At 32.2% G+C, this 25,712-nt stretch overlaps 1 protein-coding gene and 1 long non-coding RNA gene across 3 annotated transcripts in view; both read left to right on the top strand.

Annotated features, from left to right (window-relative positions):
- LOC105662129 (uncharacterized) overlaps positions 1-18,704 on the top strand; it is a 53,640-nt gene extending 34,936 nt beyond the window's left edge. The window contains exon 5 of the long non-coding RNA XR_001095508.2: positions 18,636-18,704. This is a non-coding gene — a long non-coding RNA (uncharacterized LOC105662129). The remainder of the gene's footprint in view (positions 1-18,635) is intronic.
- Positions 1-22,217, top strand: part of LOC100879000 (UPF0489 protein C5orf22 homolog) — a 469,523-nt gene extending 447,306 nt beyond the window's left edge. Inside the window, exons 4-6 of one of the 2 annotated variants that reach the window (XM_076529511.1) lie at positions 18,773-18,991; positions 21,781-21,934; positions 22,011-22,217. In XM_076529511.1, the coding sequence (XP_076385626.1) occupies positions 18,773-18,991; positions 21,781-21,910 (349 nt within the window). In that variant the 3' untranslated portion in view covers positions 21,911-21,934; positions 22,011-22,217. Of the gene's footprint in view, positions 1-18,772; positions 18,992-21,780; positions 21,977-22,010 lie in introns of those variants that run through there. The other variant, XM_012282437.2, reaches the window with a different exon arrangement.
- The last annotated feature ends 3,495 nt before the right edge of the window (positions 22,218-25,712 follow it).

Here is a 25,712-nt window from a genome sequence, read left to right as displayed (position 1 = left end):
GTTTCGCGACGGAATTTATTGTTTGAGCTCGCGATAGGCAAATCGAGGCGCGAGGAAATTCTGGGTTGAGGAGGGAATGAGCTGAGGATACTAGATCTGACAGATTTTTTTGGTTTATTCTTTTGGGGACTTTGATTTAGGTTGTTGGAAGATTTAAGTGTTAGGGTGCTGGAATAGTGTTGGGAAGTTTGAGGACTTGAGGATTTGGGAATGTTAGGTTATTAGGAAAATTAGGAGTGTTAGGTTATTAGGAATATTAGGAATATTAGGTTATTAGGAAAGTTAGGAGTGTTAGGTTATTAGGAATATTAAGTTAGGTTAGGTAATTGGAATATTGAAGTGTTTGGAAGTTTGAAGATTTGAGGATCTATGAATATTAGGTTATTAGAAAAATTAGGAGTATTAGGTTACTAGGAATATTAGGAATATTAGGAATATTAGGAATATTAGGAATATTAGGTTAGTTTGGATAATTTGAGGATTTGAGGATCTGGGAATATTAAGTTATTAGGAAAATTAGGAATATTAGGTTAGGTTAGGTAATTGGAATATTGAAGTGTTGAGAAATTAAAAAATTTGAGGATCTGGAATTTGAAAAGTTTGAGAATTTAGTGATTTGGGATTTGGGGAAGTTTGAGGATTTCAGGACTTGGGATTTGGGATTTGGGGAAGTTGGAGGATTTCAGGACTTGAGATTTGGAATTTGGGAAAATTTAGTATTTAAGGATTTGGTATTTGGGAAAATTGAATACTTAAGGATTTGGTATTTGGATAGTTTGAGAATTTGAAGATTTGGGATTTTGCAAGTTCGAAAACTCAAGGATTTGAAATTTGAGAAATTTGAGAAATTTGAAAAATTTGAGAAATTTGAGAAATTTGAAAAATTTGAAAAATTTAAGAAATTTAAGAAATTTGAGAAATTTGAGAAATTTGAAGAATTTAAGAAATTTGTGAAATTTGAGAAATTTGAGAGTTTGAAGACTTAAAATTTTGAAAGATTAAGTATTGAAAATGTAGGACCATAGACCTTTCTGACCATGAAAGTTTAGAATTTTCAGAATTCGCATAATTTAAAATTAAAAAATTTGTAAATACGAAAATTCATAAACTTAGAAATTTGAGCACACGATTATGAAATTTTTCAAATTAAAAATTCTTTCTTAACCTTTCTAAACTTCATTGCAATTACCATCACTGCCTTCGTACATTTGAAAATGCACACTTTCATTATTAACAAGTCAATTCACTTTCAAAGTCAATTATTCAACTATCAAAACAAACATAAAAATTTATATACCGAAAATAACCGTATATTTTAAGTACCGAACTTAAGTACCGAATACTTAACCGTAATATATTTTCAATTACATCTAACATCAGTTACACGTTACTACAGTTAACAACAAACAAATGCATTTATTTCAAAAATAAATTTGAAGATTTTAAATGAAAGATTGAAGATTTCAATTTGAAGATTTCAAATTTATTTCAAAATACTTTAAAAAAAAGTTCCTTTCCACATTCTCCAAAAACCAAAAAATATTTAAACCTTCCCAACAAACTTAAAACGTTCCACCGCCCTCAGGTTCGCACCCCACAAACAAGGGTGCATCAGTACCCGAACATAACACAGTACGAACGTGGCCATCTTCCTCCAAACGTCCCCAAATAATAAATCTTTATCGTTGCAATTAACTTCGTTCACACGAGATTTTATAACACACATTTCTGGACACGTTTAATGTCTTTTATTCACGTATCACTATAATTTTGCGACGATTAACAAGGAACAGGTTTACCGAACGCAGGTTACTCGAACAGTGGTTGCTCCAGTTCCAAAGTGGAACCACGATTCGAGACCGGTGCGAATCTAACGAGAGGGGGTAACATCATTCCGGTTTTCGATCCTCAGATCCCACGAATCTTTCTTCCTTTCCGGTTTCTCTTCTAATGTATTATGGACTATCAGGAAGTGCAAAAAAGTCTTTTGTGAAGCTCCTGCTTATTATTCGTATCATCGTTTTTTTCTTTGCGTATTTGATGTGCGACGAAACAATGCGTTGAGCATTGTGTACCGGACAGGGAATAAAATTTTGGATATGAAGGTTTTGTGTTGGAAAAATGGAGGGTAAATTTATTTGATGGATTAAGTAAATTAGTGTGAAGTTTATTTGAGGGATTAAATAAATTATTGTGAAATTTATTTAATGGATAAAGCAAATTATTATGAAGTTTATTTGGTAAATAAAGTCAATTAGTGTGAAGTTTATTTGATGGATCGAGTAAATTATTGTGAAGTTTATTTAATGGATAAAGTAAATTATTATGAAGATTATTTTGTAGGTCAAGTAAATTATTATGAAGTTTATTTGGTAAATAATGTAAATTAGTTTGAAGTTTATTTGATGGATTAAGTAAATTAGTCTGAAGTTTATTTAATGGACAAAGTAAATTATTATGAAGTTTATTTGGTAGATAAAGTAAATTATTATGGAGTTTATTTGATAGATCAAGTAAATTATTATGAAGTTTATTTGGTAAACAAAGTAAATTAGTGTGAAGTTTATTTGAGGGATCAAGTAAATTATTGTGAAGTTTATTTAATGGATAAAGTAAATTATTATGAAGTTTATTTTGTAGGTCAAGTAAATTATTATGAAGTTTATTTGGTAAATAATGTAAATTAGTTTGAAGTTTATTTGATGGATTAAGTAAATTAGTCTGAAGTTTATTTAATGGACAAAGTAAATTATTATGAAGTTTATTTGGTAGATAAAGTAAATTATTATGGAGTTTATTTGATAGGTCAAGTAAATTATTATGAAGTTTATTTGGTAAATAAAGTAAATTAGTGTGAAGTTTATTTGAGGGATCAAGTAAATTATTGTGAAGTTTATTTGGTAGATCAAGTAAATTATTATGAAGTTTATTTGGTAGATCAAATAAGTTATTATGAAGTTTATTTGATAGAACAAATTACATAGTTCAAATTAAATTTGATAGATCAAATGGAAGAAGAAGGAGAAAATTTGACATTCAGAGATAATTTATGTACCACAAAATTTATTATAAGAATCATATGGAAGAACTTCAAGTTTAGAGTATAACAATATCTTATAATGGAAATATTTGTTTATATATAGAAAGTGTTAATATTAATTTAATGAAGTGTTCTCCACGACCAAATACTCTTTTACCATTCTAACACTTATAGAAATGAAAATTATGCAAGGTAAATCTTAGGAGTTGGGGAATTTAGGAGTTTTGGGAGTTTGAGGATTTGATGGTTTGGAAATTAAGGAATTTGAGAATTTTAAGTTTGATAAATTTAGGAATTTTAGAATTCAGTGTTTGAGGCATTTAAATATTTGAGGTTATGGTCATTTGATGACTTAACGATTTAAGGATTAGAGATGTGGACATTAAGGTATTGAAAGATTTAAGAATTTTGCAATTTGAGAATTGAAAAATTTCATGAACTGAAGACTTGAAGATTTTGAAGACTTGATAAGTTTGAAGATTGAAGACTTTGAAGACTTTGAAGACTTGATTAGTTTGAAGATTGAAGACTTGGTAAGTTTGAAAATTAAAGACTTTGAAGACTTGATAAGTTTGAAGATTGAAGACTTTGAAGACTTTGAAGACTTTAAAGACTTTGAAGGCTGAAGACTTGATAAGTTTGAAGATTGAAGACTTTGAAGTCTTTGAAGACTGAAGACTTGATAAGTTTGAAAATTAAAGACTTTGCAGACTTGATAAGTTTGAAGATTGAAGACTTTGAAGACTTTGAAGACTTTGAAGACTTTGAAGACTTTGAAGACTTTGAAGACTGAAGACTTGATAAGTTTGAAGATTGAAGACTTTGAAGACTTTAAAGACTTGATAAGTTTAAAGCTTGAAGACTTTGAAGACTTGATAAGTTTTCAGATTGAAAACTTTGAAGACTTAATAAGTTTTCAGATTGAAACCCTTGAAGACTTGATAATTAATTCTAAAACTATATCTTTCCACCTCACAAATATGACAAAATCAAAAAATTATACAATTAGATTTATTTTACAAACTTCAGTCCTTCAGAATTTCTCTCTTCATCTCTATTATCTCTCTTTATCTCTAAATGATCACTCAAAAGTCACTAAAACAGTACAAACATTTCATCAACAATCTACAACCACATTCATAATTCACAAAAGCTCCACAAAGCTACACAAAACCTCCCTAACAGTATCGATAAAATCTCGTGCAAAAACGATTATCGCATCGACCGAAGAACAAAGAACGCGAAGAGAAGAACGGAAACGCGGTTCGAATACGCGAGGATGACTGAAAGTATTGGAGCAAGTTTGAAAGCATAGGGCCCCCACTGGCCCCCGTTTCGCCCCTCCTCCTCCCCCTCCTCCACGAATGTGCTCGAGCCCTCGGATTTATGCCCAGTTTTTATCGTGGCGCTTTGTTCTAGTCCCACGGTGCGACCCTTTGCGCATACATCGCATCACAATGTGTCGTTTTTTCTTGTTCCGGGGCCGGCTCGCGTAATGGGCCCTTTGCACAGCTACCTTGAGGGTCCTCCTTTCACAGGAACGTAATTTAAAGGCGCATCTGCTGATTCTTTTAATTTCGCGTTCTTTTTAATTGCGGATCAAAATAAATTGCTGTCTTTTATTTATTTATATAGCATTTTTATTTTCAATTTTAAGTTCTGGTATTTTGTACAAATGTCCTCGTCAAATTTTTATGTGAAGGTTGTTAGGAATAGATTTCTTTGAATAAATGTTATCGTGAGACTATTTTAGAATTTTTTTAATGAATGTTTGGTGAAATTGTTTCGCGATGTTTATTGTGAAAGTTGTGTCAATAATTTTGTGGCTGGTGGATGTATTAATGAGGAAGGATGTACTAATTGTTTTATTTGAGAAGATGATATGTGTATAGTTATTTCATGTATGTTATGAAAATCTGTAATATAAATAATTATACATATGTAATGTATTTAATTTGTAGTTTCATGAAGAGGTATTAAACAGAGAAGATAAATGTTAGGTATATGTGGTAACTTTTTTAACAACTCAAGTATAACAAGATATACAGAAATTCTAAGATATAACATTTTTTTAAGGAAAATGTTTATAATATTTTTTAAATAACCCCTCAATTATTTTGAACAATTTTAATAACATTAATAATAATTCTTTTTGTAAAAACCATCTAAGCTTATTTTTATCAAAACTTCTTCAAAATAAAAGTTTTAATTTAAAAGAATTTTATGAAAATGTTTATAATATTTTTTAAATAACCCCTCAATTATTTTGAACAATTTTAATAACATTAATAATAATTCTTTTTGTAAAAACCAACTACTTATTTTTATCAAAACTTCTTCAAAATAAAAGTTTTAATTTAAAAGAATTGTATGAAAATGTTTATAATATTTTTTAAATAACCCCTCAATTATTTTGAACAATTTTAATAACATTGATAATAATTCTTTTTGTAAAAACCACCTAAGCTTATTTTTATCAAAACTTCTTCAAAATAAAAGTTTTAATTTAAAAGAATTTTATGAAGCATGAAAATATCTGTTGTATAATGTGTGCTATTAATATTAATAAGTATAGGTATTAAAATAAGTATTAATTAAAAAAGCTATCTAAAATTAAATAACCGGTTGAACCGTAAAATTGTCAACGTTACGAGGCCCATGTTACAACATTTGCATATGGCTGAGAATCTAAACGTATGCACGAAAGGAGAACGGAAGATGTGTCCCTTCGTACAAATTATACCATATCCCCTTCCCCCAATTTCTCGTTATTTTTCTTTTTTCTTTGTAGCTCACACGATTGCACATGTGAGCATCGTTTTTCATATGCGGGCCGGTTAATTCGTGCGAGCTCACGTCGTCAACCGGTGAACCACCTTTCGAGTTCTATATTCGGATCGCTGTCCAAAAACGAGGGTGGAAACATATACTGGGTGAAGCCCAGTGAATATTCTTATTCCATATGTGAATATTCTTCACATTTTTAGAGACGTAAAATAACTTATGTTATCATCAAATGAAATTAGTGAAATTTCGAAATATTTTTGTCTTTGAAATTTTCAAAATTTTGTTTGTTTTGAAAATTCGAAATTTTTGTAATTTTAAAGTTAGTCATCTTTCAAGTTTTCTACTTTGTAAATTAAAAAATGACTGAATTTTTGTAATTATAATTTTTAAACTTGTAAATCTTCAAATATTTGTATTCTCATATTTTCAAATTATAAAATTAGCAAAACTTAAATTGTTCACATTTTTTAACTCTCATATGTCCATGTCATATTGCTAAATTTTTAAATCCTCAAGTTTTTACAATTTTGTAATTTTTACATTTCTCAGTCTTAAAGTTTAAAAAGTGTCCTATTACATAAATAATAATTATAACGTCCAATTAAAGAACACTTAAAAAATCCCTTATAAATTAAATAATAATTCAAAAAGTTATTAGTTAAACAATAATTAAAGACTTCCATTACATAAATAATTATAAGGTCCAATTAAAGAACACTTAAAAAATTTCTTGTAAATTAAATAATAATTCAAAAAGTTATTAGTTAAACAATAATTAAAGACTTCTATTACATAAATAATTATAAGGACCAATTAAAGAACACTTAAAAAATTTCTTGTAAATTAAATAATAATTCAAAAAGTTATTAGTTAAACAATAATTAAAGACTTCCATTACATAAATAATTATAAGGTCCAATTAAAGAATACTTAAAAAATCCCTTATAAATTAAATAATAATTCAAAAAGTTATTAGTTAAACAATAATTAAAGACTTCCATTACATAAATAATTATAAGGTGCAATTAAAGAATACTTAAAAAATCCCTTATAAATTAAATAATTTAAAAAATGGTTAGTTTAATGATTTTTGCTGTCTAGTAATGAAACCTCCTATTAATTCTATAAAATTTAGAATCTCTAACCTCAATCAAACCAAAAACATCGAACATCCTGCAATAATTCATATCAATATTTCCCGACGTACTAAAACCACGTTGTAAAAAATTACATATTTCCTCATACAAAGCTTTGAGTGGCCACATAACACCGTGTATATCTATCTACATGGTAACCATTATAATGAAGATGACCAGCAAAGAAGGAGCAGTTTGCATAATATCGAAACTACAAAGCAAGACCGTTTACGATGAAAGTCTCGTACAGGTAAATCGATTCAGCGAACATATTACGCGGAGGTGTGTCGTTAAGTTAATAATTGACCATAACTGCGCGCCTTCCGCGCGCGGTTAGCGAGGGAAAAAGAAAAACGCCATTAATCGATGGTCAGGCGTTTAGGAACTTAAAATTTTTCCCCCGGGGCCGTACGGCGGGATATTTAGCATACTAAAGAAACCACCCGCGGGGTTTTAAAAACGGGTTCGAGGATGCAGCTTTCGAGCGTACAAAAAAAAATAAATCAACGAAGTTAATTGGGCGGGAATCGATGAGACGTTAATGAACGTTTCTCCGTAACGGAGGTCGCGTTCGAGGAACTCGGAAGACGAAGAGCCGACAATGAATACCGAAGGACTAAATCGTTCCTATCGTGTCACGAGAAGGGTGAAAAAAAAGAAAGGGGAAAGTCCGACACTCCACCCCTTTCGACCGCCCTCGATCAACGATAATTACATTAATTTATTCCCGATCCGCCACAGAAATTCCAGATCTTTCGGGCTAATTACGTTATTAAACGACCCCGCGGCCTCTGGATTACGTCTCTCGATAAAATTCCTCAAGGAGGGTTTCTTCTCCTTCTCTCGTTGCCACTGTTAAATTGCAATTTGTACGAATCACGACCGCAGAAATGCACGGGGGTCAGAGAAAGAAGTGGAGAGTTCTTAAAAAATTATTACTACCAGCCCCCACGGTATTCAGCCGGGATCGATAGAGACGAGTGACAAAAGGAAAGTTCGTTAAGCCGTTCCCGTACAAATCGTCGATTGCGCTCGCAATTAACGAGCGAGTTCGCGACTCGTTAAAAACCGGGACTCCAACGTGGATTTCTCATCCCCTAAGCTTCGATATAACTTATTTCGTGTCTTGGAATAGGTTAAGACAGCTGATGCCTGGCAAGCAGATTTACATAAGGTCCTGATTTAAACGATCCTTTCTCTGTCGAAGACCCTTACACGGTTACAGCATGAAATTTATAATTAGTAGGGGCCGGTTTTATGCAAATGTGTAATGTGCAACGCGGATGCGCATCGTATCGTGTTACTCGTCTTGAATATTCTTTAGACCTATAAATTTCAAGGTAGCAAAAATGTTACGTTTATATCTCGTCCAATTTATCGAACTTCGGGATTGTTATTAACCTGCAGATCTTGTCGGGACACGAATTTTCTATTAAAAAATTACGTGACAAGGTTTCGAAGGAGCACGTTAAACTGCATACTTAATCTGAAGTTGCAATGGGAGGGTAAGACACAATTATTTCTAATATCAGTTAACTGATCTTTTTTCTTTAATATTTATTAATATTTTCTGTTAGTATTTTAAGTAAATCTCATGTATCAAGCACGTTAGAACAACTGATTTAACGTAATATACGTATTAGTTTAATGAGATCACGTGAGTGGCGGCCATATTGTAGCAGTGGCGCGCCAAGATTTAAATTTTGTGAGGAAAGGTAACTATAAGAAATAATTTTTATGTTGTGTATATGACGCGATTCACATTATTTTAAGTAAATATTACAGATGCATATTAAATTAACAGAAGTATAAATTAAATGGTAAATTGTTAAGTAACGATGTTATATTTTGTATTATAAGATGAGACTATACTTGTATGAGGTTAAATAAATTTTATCGTAAAATACATATGTTATACATATTACACGTATGTATACATCACATCATACATCACATCATACATTATATCATAAAATACATATGTTACACATATTAAACATATATATACATCACATCATACATCACATCATAAAATACATATGTTACAAATATTACACATATGTATACATCACATCATACATCATATCATAAAATACATATGTTACAAATATTACACATATGTATACATCATATCATACATCATATCATACATTATATCATAAAATACATATGTTACACATATTACACATATGTATACATCACATCATACATCACATCATACATCATATCATAAAATACATATGTTACACATATTAAACATATGTATACATCACATCATACATCACATCATAAAATACATATGTTACAAATATTACACATATGTATACATCACATCATACATCATATCATAAAATACATAAGTTACAAATATTACACATATGTATACATCACATCATATATCATATCAAAATACATACGTTACAAATATTACACATATGTATACATCACATCATACATCATATCATACATCATGTCACACATCATGTCACACATCACATCATATATCATATCACACATTAAATCATATAAAAAATATTTTATTACTACACTTAGTACTTATATTTCCTCTCACCCTGCATTTAAAAATTGGCGACACGGTGCATTAAAAGGATCGATGCAAATAAAGCTAGTTATACTGTATATGAAGAATGAAAAGAAGTTGAGGATAAGTCTCTACAGCGGAATGGTTCCGCATTCAATTATCAGGAGCAAAGAGACGAAGGAACCAGGGGCGAAACGAGAGAAAAAAAAACAAGAAGAAAGGCGCATACGTCAAAATGAAACGGCCCTTTGGAATTTCTAATGAAGTGTGTGAACTTCAACCCGTTTCCTAGGCGTAACCTAATTAAATCCCGAACGCGTATGCAAATTTTCGCTCAGCAGGACACGCAAAGGTTAAAGCCAGCCTCCCTTCTCGTCGCTCACCCTCTTTTTCTTCCTCTTTGTCGAACGCGGGGAAACGTTTCTGCGACGATTTTGCACGACACGCAGTCGTCGTTGTCAGATCGACCGTTAATTAATTAATTTCATGCGATGGGGGTCCAATCGAATTCCGTTGCACGATTGAAATGTTCAACAGGGCCGAAGCGAATGGAGGTTCGATTAATTAGCTTTCGATTCAGATGAACGAAAACATCTGTTAGAACTGCGATCGGCGCATCGAGATCGGCGATCATGGATATAGGGGTGCACGATGCTGTGGTGAGCTCTTGAAATTTCATATTTTTTAGTTTTTTATGTGTTTGATTTTGGGGTTACGTAGTTCTGAAATATGGGCTTTCAGAAATTTTCAATTCTCGTATTTTTTAATTTTTATATATGGTTGTTAATTTGATAATTTTGAGGTTATGAGGCACAGAAGTATAGTCTTTCACAAGTATTACATTCTTGAATTTATTAATTTTTATATAGGTTTAGTAATGCGATAATTTCGAGGTTATGAGGTACAGAAGTATAGTCTTTCACAAGTATTACATTCTTGAATTTATTAATTTTTATATATGTTTGGTAATTTGATAATTTTGAGATTATGAAGTTCACAAGCATATTATTTTAGAAGTTTGACGTTCTTGAATTTATTAATTTTTATATAGGTTTAGTAATGCGATAATTTCGAGGTTATGAGGTACAGAATTATAGTCTTTTACAAGTATTAAATTCTTGAATTCATTAATTTTTATATACGTTTGGTAATTTTTTAATTTTCAGGTTATGAGGTACACAAGCATATTATTTTAGAAGTTTGACGTTCTTGAATTTTTTAATTTTTATATACGTTTAGTAATGCGATAATTTCGAGGTTATGAGATACAGAAGTATAGTCTTTCACAAGTATTACATTCTTGAATTTATTAATTTTTGTATACGTTTAGTAATTTGATAATTTTCAGGTTATGAAGTTCACAAGTACAACTTTTTAAAAGTTTCAAATTCTTGAATTTTTTACTTCTTATATATAACTCGTATTTCGATTTTGAGGTTATGGGGTGCAGAAGTATAGTCCTTTAAATACAATGTTTTTAACACAGTGTTATTTATTAAATCCAATCCATATCCTCCTTAAAATATTTTACTATTTATTACAAACACAAAATAAAAAAGCTCCTCCAATAAAAAGAATGTCAGAATTAAAAGATTAAAGTTGATTATCGGTATCGGTTTCCAAAAAGGACAATGTTTTGTGTACGATATCAGATGTACCTGACTTGCGGCACGTGGCTGTGAAAACAGGACAATTTGCTGCATACTCGCAGGTAGCACGAACATATTTGAGGGTTGCAGCAGGTATACGCCTATATATCGAGGCGATTCTGAGGGGTGGCTTTGCCAATCAATAGATATTCATCCCCATCGAACACCATTGACACTATTGTCGATACACGGTGCATTCAGCTGCACCGTGGGACACGCAGGTTGCACTTTGATATAGAGCACTACAAGTTAAAGAGATCGTTAACGGAACGGTAGGCACAGGTTTCTTTCTAATACTTCTTCGATCTTTTTCTCGAATAACGTGTGATATCGATGGGTAATGATTTAACAGTATAATCTTTTAACTAGTTCAATAGGATTTTAGTTTTTATATTATTATAATTTTTTCATAAGATTCTGTTATGTATGTTGTTATTATTTTTTGACAAGATTGTGTTATTTATATTATTATAATTTTTCAGTAAGTTGTTATTATTTATATTATTATAATTTTTCAACAAGTTTGTGTTATTTATATTATTATAATTTTTCAACAAGTTTGTGTTATTTATATTATTATAATTTTTCAACAAGTTTGTGTTATTTATATTATTATAATTTTTCAACGAGCTTATGTTATTTGTATTGTTACAATTTTTCAACAAGTTTGTATTCTGAATTTCCGAATTCCCCGATTTACGAATTGTGAAATTTTTGAATCACTGAACTTGAGAATTTTTGAATTTTTATATTTTCGAATCTCTGAATTTACAAATTTACAACTTTTCGAATTTGTAAATCTTTGAATTCCCAAATATTCGAATTTCTACATTTCTGAGTTTCTCAATCTTCAAATTGACAAATCTCCAAATCTCCAAATTACCAAAATTTCTTAAATTCCAAATTTCTAGGTTTCAAAAATTCCAAATTTGATTTTTCCAAACTTGAAGTTTCTAAATTTAACAAACAGTAACCAATTTAATATCAAACAAGATAGCTTCTCCCTAAAAATAGTCGATAGCAAAGTATACCTATTCGATCTGATTATAGTTTGCCGTGTTTCGCAAACAAAAAAGGAATTTCACCCTTTCTCACGATCCAAAAGGTGATAATTACCTATATTTCATCGGAATCACTGTGATTACTATAATAAGGATGATAGTAGTAGAAAATTGCTAGGGTAATAATCTGCTGAAATATCTCATTAAATCTAAGAGATGAACCACAACCCGTGAGTTAACTCAAAAATGATTGCATATTAAGGATACGGTGCTAATTCAAAATGTGGATAATGATCCTAAAAGTTACACGTTCTCTCATTTTTATACGTTTTATCATTGTTATTTTTTAAAATAAACTATTTTTAATTATATTAATAATTAATTTGTAATTATATTAATAACATTATCAATAATATTATTTAATATCATTAATTTACAATCGCAAATTGATTATTATAATACATAACAGTATTTTTTTACTAATAAATAAGAACAAATTTTTTTAAAAATATAATTATTGTGAATATTTATTAAATACATTGCTATTAATTATTGAAGACAATTAAAATCCTATGTACTTAATTTTATGGACTAAAGGATTTTATTGTAGAGTAAACAAAATTTTATTCTCTTTGTGAAAAGAAGAAATATATCAATTTCAAGTGTTTCAAATTTTGTAAACTTTTTAATTTAAAAATTTTTAAATTCACAAATTTATACATTTGGAAATACAAAAATAATTTAGAAATACAAAAAATTAAAAATTCTAAAATTTAAATAGTTCAGTAATTTAAGAATGTACAGATATACAAATACAGAAATGGAGAAGTATCAAATATTATTTCATTTAAATTTATAAACTTGTATCTTTAAATAAGTTAACATTTCTTATATATTTTAAACCCACAAATTTACAAATTTGAAAATTCAAACAAAGTTGAAAACTTAGAAATACCTATAGAAACTATACATTAAAAAATCTTCAAATTCACAAGTTAAAAAATTAAAAAATTTGCTTGTATAAAATTACACATTCAACCATCCACAAGTTTACAAATCCAAAAATTGAAAAAATTGAAAATTTAGAAGTAACAATAAAAATTTCTAAAATCAAAAATTTTCATATTAAAAAATGTTTAATTCAAAAATTTAAAACACAGTTATTATAATTATGAAGCCGAGTATCAGACACAACGGCGACACGTTTCTAACGACAAGCTTTTACCTCCCATCATACGCCTGATCGCGACTCGATCCACATCCATTAAAAATTGGTAACTCGATATTGCAGTATTGTCCTAACGTACCCGTCACACATGCCCAGAAAGTTTGCTTAGTTATGCAGGAGAGACCCGAAGAAAGCGATACATTTATTATGCAGAACCTCTAAACAATGTTCCGGAGGGGTTTCATCGTGAACGGGATCTGTTCATGCGCACGATTTCATATCAACGTGAATATTTCTAAACCGGAAGGTAAAAGAAGGTTGTTGTATTGTAACGTACCGTAGTGAGTAAATATCTATTCATATTGCGTTTATAAAATAACAAAGAAAATAGTAGTACTACTTTTTCTAGTTATAATGCATTATGTATTAATTTATTATATATTTATTACATATTATTTATTTATATGGGGTGTCCAAATTCCTAACTTTCACATTTCGTCAAACTTTTATATTTCGTACTCGAACGTGAGAGAAAATTGTTGTATTAATATTAACTGGGTTTTAAATATTTTATTAAAAAGTTAGGAGAAAAGAATAATTTTTTACTAGTTAATGTTAAATACTGCTACAGTTAATATTATTAATATTATTAATATTAACCCTTTGCACTCGAAAGTAATTTGACTGTTTGCAAACAACTTTAAACTTAATTAATATTAACTGGGTTTTAAATATTTTATTAAAAAGTTAGGACAAAAGAATAATTCTTTACTAGTTAATGTTAAATACTGCCACAGTTAATATTATAATATTGTCATATTAACCCTTTGCACTCGAAAGTAATTTGACTGTTTGCAAACAATTTTAAACTTAGTTAATATTACTGGGTTTTAAATATTTTATTAAAAAGTTAGAACAAAAGAATAATTCTTTACTAGTTAATGTTAAATACTGCTACAGTTAATATTATAATATTATTAATATTAACCCTTTGCACTCGAAAGTAATTTGACTGTTTGCAAACAACTTTAAACTCAGTTAAAAAATTGAATGAATTCTTTTGAGGTTATTATTTATCTACTAATAATTTCCCGTATTTTTTGTTTCACTATGTTTATACATCACACGTGTCATACTGCAGAATCAGTTAAAAAATGCTAATTTCGAATTATTGTGTTAAATAAAATGGTGACTGAGAGTCAAAGGGTTAAATAGTTACACTTAATTTTGTAATATTAAGTAGTGATAGTTTATTTATTTAATCAAGACTGAATAAATATCAGTAAATAATACTAGTCATTTAATAACATCTATATTACATTTATTTAGTAAAATTAATTTTGACGTCTTTACAAGTATTTATACAGTAATAGCACATGTATTTATTGTCTATACAAATTTACATTTATACAGTAATAGCACATGTATTTAATGTCTATACAAATACTACATTTATTAAATACTATATACAGTAATTTCTAAATAAATCAACGCACCTCTCGAAACTGTGCAGACTTCATGTCGACCACAATATGGCGTCTCGCCGCCATTTCACATCACATTTCAATATTAACGCAAACATATACTTCAATGTTAATGTACAAATTTTCAACATATCTTTACACATCTCACAAATTGCTATGGTCCAGCACAGTTATCCTACAGTATATCATTCAATAATATTCAAACCTAACCTCATTTCGACACAGTTTATTGAATACCAAGAAAACTGAAATTTTGTTAAAATTGAAAAATGAAAAGTACAAGCACACCATATGATATAGTTAAATAGTTAAAAAGTTTAAAAGTTAGATAGTTAAAAATAGTCGAAGGTATCGATTGCACGTAAAAAAGATCGTGAGAGAGAAAAGGACCCCTCCTGTCAGTCGTATGTCAACCCTCGTTGTTTTTTTGCCACGCTCTTAATAATTGATCATCTGATTACGATACATTATACCCCTCTTTTTCTACCTTGGTAGACCGTCAGAGGGTATTATTCGTACACCGAGGGAAACAGAGTAAACGAGCGAAACAGAGAAGGAAAGTTTTTCTTCCGTCGTCGCCTGGCCGAGGGACGGCCATTTGCATATAGGCCCCCTTATCGACAAATACACCGGGGGCGCCCCTCGTAATGAGGGCCCCCTTCCCTTGCTCTCCATCCCTCTTTCCTTTATTTTTTTAACGTGGACCGCCATTGTCCGTTAACTCATTCGTAGCTGCGTCGACCAGTTTCGTATCTCCCTTCCTTCCTCGTTATCCTCTTCATCTTTCTCTCGCCGTTTCTTTGTTCCAGCTATCGTCTCTCCCTAGAATCTCTGTCTCTGTTCTTCTCCCTTTCTATGATTCCCTCGACCTTTCATGTTGAATTGCGTTAAGACAAAAAAACGGAGGAAAAAACTAGGGAATAACAGAACCGGTTACGAGTCGAAAAATATGAATCATAGATAGAATTGGAAGCGTGAAAGCGTCGCTGAGATTCTGTGTGACATCTGCTTTTAGATTTGTGTACGGCGGAAAAAATGACAGGGGCAATAGATACCCTTTCGATGCCGCGTATGGTTCGTTTTGATAGGTGCATTCGTTGCGGAAATATTTCTTTCGAACTGTAATTCGTTCTGGAATTTCTTGCAAAATTTAGGAAATCTTTTATTGTTGTTGCTAATGGAGATTTGTGGACTGCATTCGGTTCTGAAATTTCTGGGAGATGTGTATTTAAGGTGGGGGTGAAATCTGTTAATAGTTAGAGAAGAAATTGTACGAATATAGAATTATTTAATTTTATTAAAATAGTTGTAAATTGCTACTTAACGATGTATGAATGTTTTAATAAAAATTAGACGTTTTTGTTGCACAACTGATGGTTGATATGAAGCTCTGAAATATTGTATTAATTCTAATAAAAAAAGGTGCAAAAATATATTAAGGTTATTTAATATGAGAATTTGAGGTTAGGTTATTGTAACATCAAAATGGAATATTCTACATAACCTCCAAACCTAACCTAACCTTTAGTTCCACTTAACTTAAAATAAATTAAACAGGGCAAAGTCAAGAGTGCTCAATAAAACTTGCAAATACTAGTTTTCAACGAGAAAACCATAAATATCTCAAAGAAGTAAATATTCACATACATCAAATTTAACTATATAAATCCTTGATCCTAATTAACATAAAATAAATTAAACAGGGCAAGAGTGCTCAATAAAACTCGCAAATACTAGTTTTTAACGAGAAAACCATAAATATCTCAAAGAAGTAAATATTCACATACATCAAATTTAACTATATAAATCCTTGATCCTAATTAACTTAAAATAAATTAAACAGGGCAAAGTCAAGAGTGCTCAATAAAACTTGCAAATACTAGTTTTCAACGAGAAAACCATAAATATCTCAAAGAAGTAAATATTCACATACATCAAATCTAACTGTATAAATCCTTGATCCTAATTAACATAAAATAAATTAAACAGGGCAAGAGTGCTCAATAAAACTTGCAAATACTAGTTTCCAACGAGAAAACCATAAATATCTCAAAGAAGTAAATATTCACATACATCAAATCTAACTCTATAAATCCTTGATCCTAATTAACTTAAAATAAATTAAGCAGGGCAAAGTCAAGAGTGCTTAAAACTTGTAAATACTAGTTTTCAACGCAAAAAGCACAAATATCCAAAGGAGCAAATATTCACATATATCAAACTCCCTCTAATCCTCTAACTTTAATGTAGCTGTATCATCGACCCTAATTAACTTAAAATAAATTAAACAATGCAACGTCAAGAGTGCTTAAAGCTTGTAAATACTAGTTTCCAACGCAAAAAGCACAAATATCCAAAGAAGCAAATATTCATATATTCGTCCAATTTAAAGAGTGGCATTAACTCGTACAACATACGGACCAGTTTCGTAGCCTCGGGAGACCCGATCGTTACCGACTTCGTTACACAACTGTTAGGATAATCTGCGGTGCGAATCATGAGCCGTGATACATGTATACAAGTATGTATAGGTATGTATGTCCGGCCGAGGGCAGGGGTGAGGGCAGGTGTACCTTCCAAGGGAATAATTAATATTCAGCGAGGAAAAAGTGGGCGAGAGTCGGCGATGGTCTTCTCTTCCGAACAGTTAACGCGTTAGCAAACGGGCGTACATCGCTTGTAGACACGCAGCTGGTTCTACCAAGAAAGACTTCGGCCAATTATGGTCGTCTTGTCGATCCTTCGTACCCTAATTGTTTAACGTTTGATCTGCTGCCTACATGTCCGCTACGACTGATTTTATCTTCCATTCTTTCTTTATTCTTGAAACTCTTCGGATAATTTTACTTAATGTCCCACTTTTTTACTAAAATAACCAAAGTGGCATTTTTGTACACAAGTGACTTTAATTCCAGTGAATTCAAGACTTTCTCACCGATAGAACTATTTATTAAATTTTAACAAACTTTTTGTCTAATTTGCGACATTTCAGCATTTGTTACATTTTCTGCAATTTTAAATGGAACCATGAATCGATAAATGTTTGAAAGAAAGAAAAATTTTCGACAAAGTTTCTTAAAATTAAAAGAAACTTGCAAGTATGTAGTAACGGGTTAAACCGCAGTTTGAACACAATTGCAAGAATAAATTGTAATATACTAACATAGATACCGGCAATCTTTCAACAAAATCTCGGCGGTCTTAATAACGAAAGCGTGTATACATAGGTTGGGTGCAGGACGAATTGCAGCTGCAGAAAACGAGGAAAACTTATGATCAGATAAAGCCGAAAGTGGAGGTGAGAACGGTATAAAAGAGTTGGAGAAAAAGAGATAGAGAAAGGGAGATGGAGAGAAGCAGGAGTACAAATTACGACCACCCGGAACTGGTCCCGTGGCCGTGTTAACTTTCGTCGCGTGCCTTCGGGAAATGCCTCAACTTCTGTAGCCACGTGTTATCGTCGGAGCATTATAAACTTTCCATTGCTCGCTATTTTCCTCCTTTCTTTTCTTCTACGTGTTTTTTTGCGTTCATTATTTACGACGTGTTAACAAACTTCTGTACTACGGTTTTTTGAATAAAGGAATTTGGTGGACGAAATAAATTTGACTTCGAAAGATACAAAACTGAATTAGTAAAATTAACACTGGGTTTATGGACATTATATATCTATCTCTACGAACATGCAATTTAACGAACGAATATATTTAAAGAAAAACAATCACTTAAAATATAATTAAACTTAGAATATAATAATGTTAAAGAAGAAATGTGATAGAATATGGAGGTGATGTTTGCGTTAATTTGTATGTTTCTATTAATTTATAGCTTAATGGTGGCTTAAGAGAAACTGGCGCTAAATTTGAAATATTTAAAACGCTGTTAGTAATTTCTACGTATAAGAATTTTGTACTACATTTTGTCATTAGAAATTATAATTATAAATTTGTATATCGATGTTCCAGATACGAGGCAGTGGAGCTGATTTATCGTGAACTGACCAGCGTTTACAAGCAATCGGATATCGATTGGAAGATCGTGCACGATGCAGGGTGCACCAGAGATGACACCGACTTACCTCATCATGTTACCAAGCCACAGGATCTTGATCGGTTGATCACTGGAACATTCAGATCGTTCCTGGCTGCGTTACCTGCTCCTCCTACTATTGTGACGATTGCACGGTAAAAGGAGACATTTTTTAATATTATTGCAGTAATGTGGTAGTGATGATAGCATTGTTTGTGTTATGTGGTTACTTGTAGGACTGAATTGTATGGTTAGGTTAGGTTACCATTAGTGATATACTATTAGTATTTATATTATACAGTATCACTACTGGTACTAGTTACTTGTGGTACTGTGTTGTATGGTTAGGTTAGGTTACCATTAGTGATATACTATTAGTATTTATATTATACAGTATCACTACTGGTACTAGTTACTTGTGGTACTGAATTGTATGGTTAGGTTAGGTTACCATTAGTGATATACTATTAGTATTTATATTATACAGTACACTACTGGTACACTGCTTGTATTATGTAGTTACTTGTGGTACTGTATTGTATGGTTAGGTTAGGTTACCATTAATAATATACTATTAGTGTTTATATTATACAGTATCACAACTGGTACTAGTTACTTGTGGTACTGAATTGTATGGTTAGGTTAGGTTACCATTAGTGATATACTATTAATATTTATGTTATACAGTATCACTACTGATACACTGCTTGTATTATGTAGTTACTTGTACTGTATTGTATGGTTAGATTAGGTTACTATTAGTATTTATATTATACAGTACACTACTGGTACACTGCTTGTATTATGTAGTTACTTGTGGTACTGTATTGTATGGTTAGGTTAGGTTACCATTAATAATATACTATTAGTGTTTATATTATACAGAATCACTACTGGTACACTACTATGTTATACACACATTAATAGTACTTCTAATTATATTATACAATGTTACTATCAGTAGTCCTACTTATGCTATACATTTTACTGATTACAGTATTACTTACATTACAGTAGCACTTATAGTAGTATTTATATAACATACTACTAATTTTATAATCATGAAGTTAAGCATATAAACAAACATCAAATTTAACCACTGACTTATAACTTACATATCAAGTTTACATATCAAACATAATTTATACAGTTCATCATCTTAACATCCTTTCTAAATATTGTCTGCACCTAAATGTCTATTTTCATCAATGGCCGACAACGCAAAAATTGAATCCTACTGAAAGTTACAAAATTACAGTATCAATTTGATCTATACTATAAGAAAACAATTAGAACAAAAAACCACCCACGAAACTTAAATCGCATCAAATTGAATTTCAACCCGATATCGAAAGTACAACGCCAGAGTCGCAGATGGCGTGGAAGAAGATGCTGGGAGGGTTGGAAATAGAGAAAAAGGGAGGAACGTAGGGGAGGTATGGTTGGGCCGTCCGAAGGGTGGGTTCATGGACGTTCAGATACCATGAAGCCCCACCCTTCATGTGGGCAAGGGGTGGCCTCGTAAGGGGTGCACAAAATCAAACCCCGACCTTTCGGCGCTCGTTGTCAGATGTCTCTGTCTTCGATGTCCCGCGACAGATGCTAATTATTCCTTTATCTTTGTTCTACGCTCTAGTTGGCCGGTTGATTAAGGCGAGACACGGTAATCCGTTTCTCAATTTTCCCGGCTCGTAATAAACACACGCGGAAATTGTAATTTGTGAGGCACGCGATAAGACATGATACTAATGGGATCACGTGCAGAGTCGAGGACTTCTTTTTGGGATTTTAAAGCTTATTTGGATTTTTCTTTGAACGTTTATTTATCAAAATATGTTGTAGATAGAATGCATGAATATTGCACGTTTGATTATGAATTATATTCATATGTTACATATGTTTAAATAATTTTTGAGCAATTAACTTTGAGTAATTATTTTTTTATACGTATATTTGGACACAATTCAGAAGACTGTCAAATGGAGAGGAACATTTTTTCTATTTTTCTCCTGGTAAAATATTTATGATAAATTAATAATTGTAGAAGAAATTCGTACAGTTTACTACTTGTATGTATAGTACTTTATACTGTATGTAATTATCTAAAGTAACTAAATTATAATTGTAACTAGTGAACTAAACGAACCTATTTAAACAGAAAGAAACTGATCGATAAGTAACAGTAAAATACGAATAAAAATAATAACATCAGCGATAAACAGATGATTTGGCGCCATCTAGTGATGAAATTAGGGAAACAGTATTCGAACTTCCGGCGGCGTCAGAAAAAAAAATCGATTTCATCCCACTCGGCCCATTTCAGCCCTCAATGACCCCTTGCTCTCCGCCCTCAGCACCCCTAACTTCCGGAAAAGACGTGGAAACGCCGCCGGATGTCGCCTCTGGACGGCACCGAGGTTCTCTTGCAGTTTGCCAGACACCGATTAAACAGGAATAAAAAAGTCACCAGAAAAAAGATTACTTGCTTCAGTTAATCGTGGATTTGCCATCGTTTACACTTCGTTAAATTGAACCGCTTTAAGAAATAAATGAATAACGAATCGCTTGAAGTGAATGCCGTTATTCGACGCTGAAGAATGCGATCGTTAAATTATTCACATAATTTACAATTATATAAAGTGAGTGTTTTATACTGCCAATATCATGTCATTTATAAATTTTAATAAATTATCTTGTAGATTCATATATTTCTTTTGTATGAAAATGACTTTAGAAATCCATACGTACTTAGTACCCTTTCTCACAATAGTCTGTAATTATAATTACTAACAAACGCTTTACAATATAATTATAAACGCGTATAATATAATTTTAATACAGTACAGTCTCCATTTCTCTTGAATCCCATTGGCTGAAAAATTAGCAATTTAACCAGTAACAATTTTCCACATCAAACAGTAAGAATAAAATAAATTGTTTCCAGGTCCAGCGAAGATGAGTACTGTCCCATGGAGGACGTTGATCAAATACAACTAGGAGTGCTCGACGAACTTCGTCAACGTCTGGAAAACGTCGACATCCAATTGGCGTACCAGGAAGAGGAAACGCATTAATCGAAAAATAAATATCCCTACAATGTACGAAAACTCATTTTAATACAATAAAGGTTTCCACGATAACTCTTGTTAATCACGTTTCTTTGCAACCTTTAAGCGATCCGGTCAAGCACCATCGTTAAGAAGATCAAATGAAAAGCTCGTAAATGTCAATTACACTCCGGGGCGGAAAAACAATCGGGTTATCGATATAGATCGATGGAATACATCAAACGAGAGGAAGGAAACTGGCACGTCTTTGATCACAGCGACAATTTACATAAGATCGGTGCCACTGGTCCATTATAGAGAACACAATGCAGAAGGTTAGCGTTTTTTTTGCAACCCCCTTGCACCCCTTCGGGACGCCATTTGCATACCGTAGGCTAGTTTCCCACACGTCTTAACCATCGTTCCTTCCTTTCTTCTCTTCCCTTCGCAACCCTTTTCAGCCACCAAAGACAAAAAAGCCTAAGAACACGAAAAAAAGAGGAAAGAAAGACGTCTTCCAAGATGTTTCCTGGCGAAACGTTTTCAGGCTTGTGCGTGCTATTCAGACGTGGTTTTTGCGCTATTGAATTTCGACTCGACAATGGACGCGGAAATCCTTGTCGAAATGTAGAAATCTGGAGCAAGATTCGGGTTTTAGTTGGGGTAGGACAATCACGTATTTTCTGTAGGAAATTAAAAGAGTATAATGAATTTCTATGCTTTTAATAAAATTAAAAAAATGAATAGAATTTTGCCAAAATTAATTTTCTTTTTGTTTAAAATACATCCCTTGATTTTAATTTTAATAAAATCAAGATTTTAAATAAAACTCTTCGTATCGACATTACAATTGGTATTTCGTATATAGTAGACATTTTGAGAATAATGAAATGATAAATTAAAATGATATTGAATGATAAAATTAAAATTGCATAAATGTTTGAATAAAAACGCAGTAATTACGAGACACATTCTCACGAACGAACACCTGCTCCATTAAGACTAGAAATTCGAAACCCATAATATCGAAATGAAAAAGTAACAGCGAACGCACCATCAGCCGCGAGTTTCAAGTGCCGAGTGATTCAAGAATTAAGCATCCTGCAGTTAAGGGTCGCAACGAACGATAACGCGCAAATAAACGTTAAATGGACAAGGTGAATGCGGAAGTGTGGTCGCAAAGAAGGGACGTATTTTAAAGAACCGCAAGAAAAGTTTACGAGCTGCCAGGCTCGCGTAATGACTGTCGTTAAACCACCGGTGCGGACCTCTCGACGGAGAAGCAGACTTTTCTATGCTAATGACAGGGTGGTCCGATTTCAGCCACCCTGAGTAAAAAATCTTGGGGGTCAACAGACCCATCGTTCGGCCGAGTTTTAACTCTCCCTCGAGCACCATTGACCTCGAATTAAAAATGGGCTCGACCTTCGAACCGCTGAAAACTTTACGACCAAACGTGCCTCTCGCAAATTCATTCACTGCGTGTAAACGCAACACTCCTTGTTCGTACGGAATTAACTTTCTGCCGGAAACTGGTGCTCACGGCGTCCGTACTGTTTCACGGCACCCTAGGGACAACTGTACCGTTCACTGAAGTAATACCGGTATTAATATTCATTAAAGAGCTGCGTTTAAGACGTAATTCTTACGTCTGTGTTGGAAATTTTGAAACTTTCGATTTCTCTATTATTTTATATTTTTTTTATATCTTTTTTACTGCTGAGGTGCCAGGTGGTACTGATAGTAATTTATGTCCATCTCTGACTGTCTCCGTCTGACTATCTTTGTCTCTGCCTCTGCCTCTGTCTTTGTCTGTTTAAATATATTTTATAACCTTCCCATTATTTTTGTCAAAAAGATTACGAAAGCAAATTATTAGAAGAATGCAAGTGGAACTATCGCGTAATAAAATAAAGAAATATAATTGAAAATATTATTTCACGTAGCGAGCCCAATTTTAAGTGTTTAATTCCCTGTCACGTTCGGATTTCATTCACCCAGGTGACACCGTAACCTTGGGTTCCAGGGGAATTATTCAAAACCAGGCCTGGCTGGCAAAAGTACAACCGTCCCTGGCATCGTAATCCTGTATCCGATTTGCATGAAAGAGAAACGCGAAAAAGCGATAGACGAAAAAAACAAAGGTGGAGCATATAACGAACATGAGTTCGAACGAACTTTGTTGCACAAATTTTTCGAGAAATAAAATTGTCGATTTTCTTCGATTAATGTCGTCATAAATTAACCCAATTTTTCAGTTAATTTATAGGAGTAGGTTAGGTTAAGTTAAGCTAAGTTTTCTCAATATTTTTGTAGAGGAGGTTAAGTTAGGTTAGGTTTTCTGAGTATTTTTGTCGAGTAGGTTAGGTTAAGTTAAGCTACGTTTTCTCAATATTTTTGTAGAATAGATTAAATTAAGTTAAGTTAGGTTTTTTGAGTATTTTTGTCGAGTAGGTTAGGTTAAGTTAAGCTACGTTTTCTCAATATTTTTGTAGAGTAGATTAAATTAAGTTAGGTTAGGATTTTTTAATCTTTTTGTAGACTAGGTTAAGTTAAGTTAGGTTAGGTTTTCTGAGTATTTTTGTCGAGTAGGTTAGGTTAAGTTAAGCTAAGTCTTCTCAATATTTTTGTAGAGTAGATTAAATTAAGTTAGGTTAGGATTTTTAAATATTTTTATAGAGGAGGTTAAGTTAAATTAGGTTAGGTTTTCTCAGTATTTTTATAGAATAGGTTAGGTAAAATTAAGTTAAAGTTTGGCTAATCTTTGTGTCGTAGATTAGAGTAGTTTTTCCAAATATTTTTACAGTATAACCTAACACCAGTTACAATTTAAAAAAACCTCGAAACCCGTCATTACAAGTACGGGATAAAAAAGAATTTCCGTCAGTTGAAAGTCACTTGACAATTCGATGCATCACCAAGAAACAAGTCAGCCGTGTTCCCAAAAAAGCAACGCACCCTTTCTCTAGCGTACCTGGATTATGCGCGTGACGAAAGAGATCTTCAGAGAGGCGAGTATGCTAATCAGCCGGCATAATGCGATATCGATACGCCGGCGAAAGCCAATTATAGCGTGTGGGGATCCTTCGTATTTCTGTTTCACGCGTACATCGGAAAACGTCTCCGTGAGACGCAGAAAGGGTCACACGGAAAATGAATGGCAAATAAAAAAAAGGAGAAGGAGGATGGGGCCCTTATAGACAACGCCATAGGCGGAGACCTCGTTGGTCGTTATTCGAAAGTGCTATTTGTATTTATTCGGGGCCTTTGTTCGTGCCCGGAGGCACACGGGGAGGAGGGTGGGGCGAGCTCCGGGCGGGAAAGAGAGAAAAAAATTATTCAAAGACGGGCTAGGGGTGAGGTCCACTAGTCGTTACGGGACTACATAACGTTTCGGTCGAAAAAATTTGTTGTACGGCTCGATTTTTAGTGGTGTTCGATTAGTGAACGTCATATTTTATATTAATTTCTGAAACTGATTTTTCAAAATGGCTGGTGAAATTGAAGATGACGAGGGTTTCGATGATTGACGATGTTTTTGATGTGATACGTGTGCGAGAAAATAAGTTAGAACAAACAATGTTATACTTGTACGCGTCTTGTGTTGTTTGATAAGTAAACGTCATGTTTTATGTCCATATTTTAACCCACATATTATAAGGAAAATGAAAGTGAAATTATAGACGATATTGTTTTAAATAATTGGTACACTGATAATCTTTTTGATATGATACAGAAAATCAGTTAAAATAATATCACACTTGTACACGTTTCTAGTTGTAGTGTTTGATAAGTGAACGTCGCCTTTGACGTCCATATTTAACCCACA

Source organism: Megachile rotundata, chromosome 3 (genome assembly GCF_050947335.1).
Source record: "Megachile rotundata isolate GNS110a chromosome 3, iyMegRotu1, whole genome shotgun sequence".
Lineage (NCBI taxonomy): Eukaryota > Metazoa > Arthropoda > Insecta > Hymenoptera > Megachilidae > Megachile > Megachile rotundata.
The sequence above is the reverse complement of the archived record's forward strand: the minus strand, read 5'-3'. Positions and strand labels throughout refer to the sequence as shown.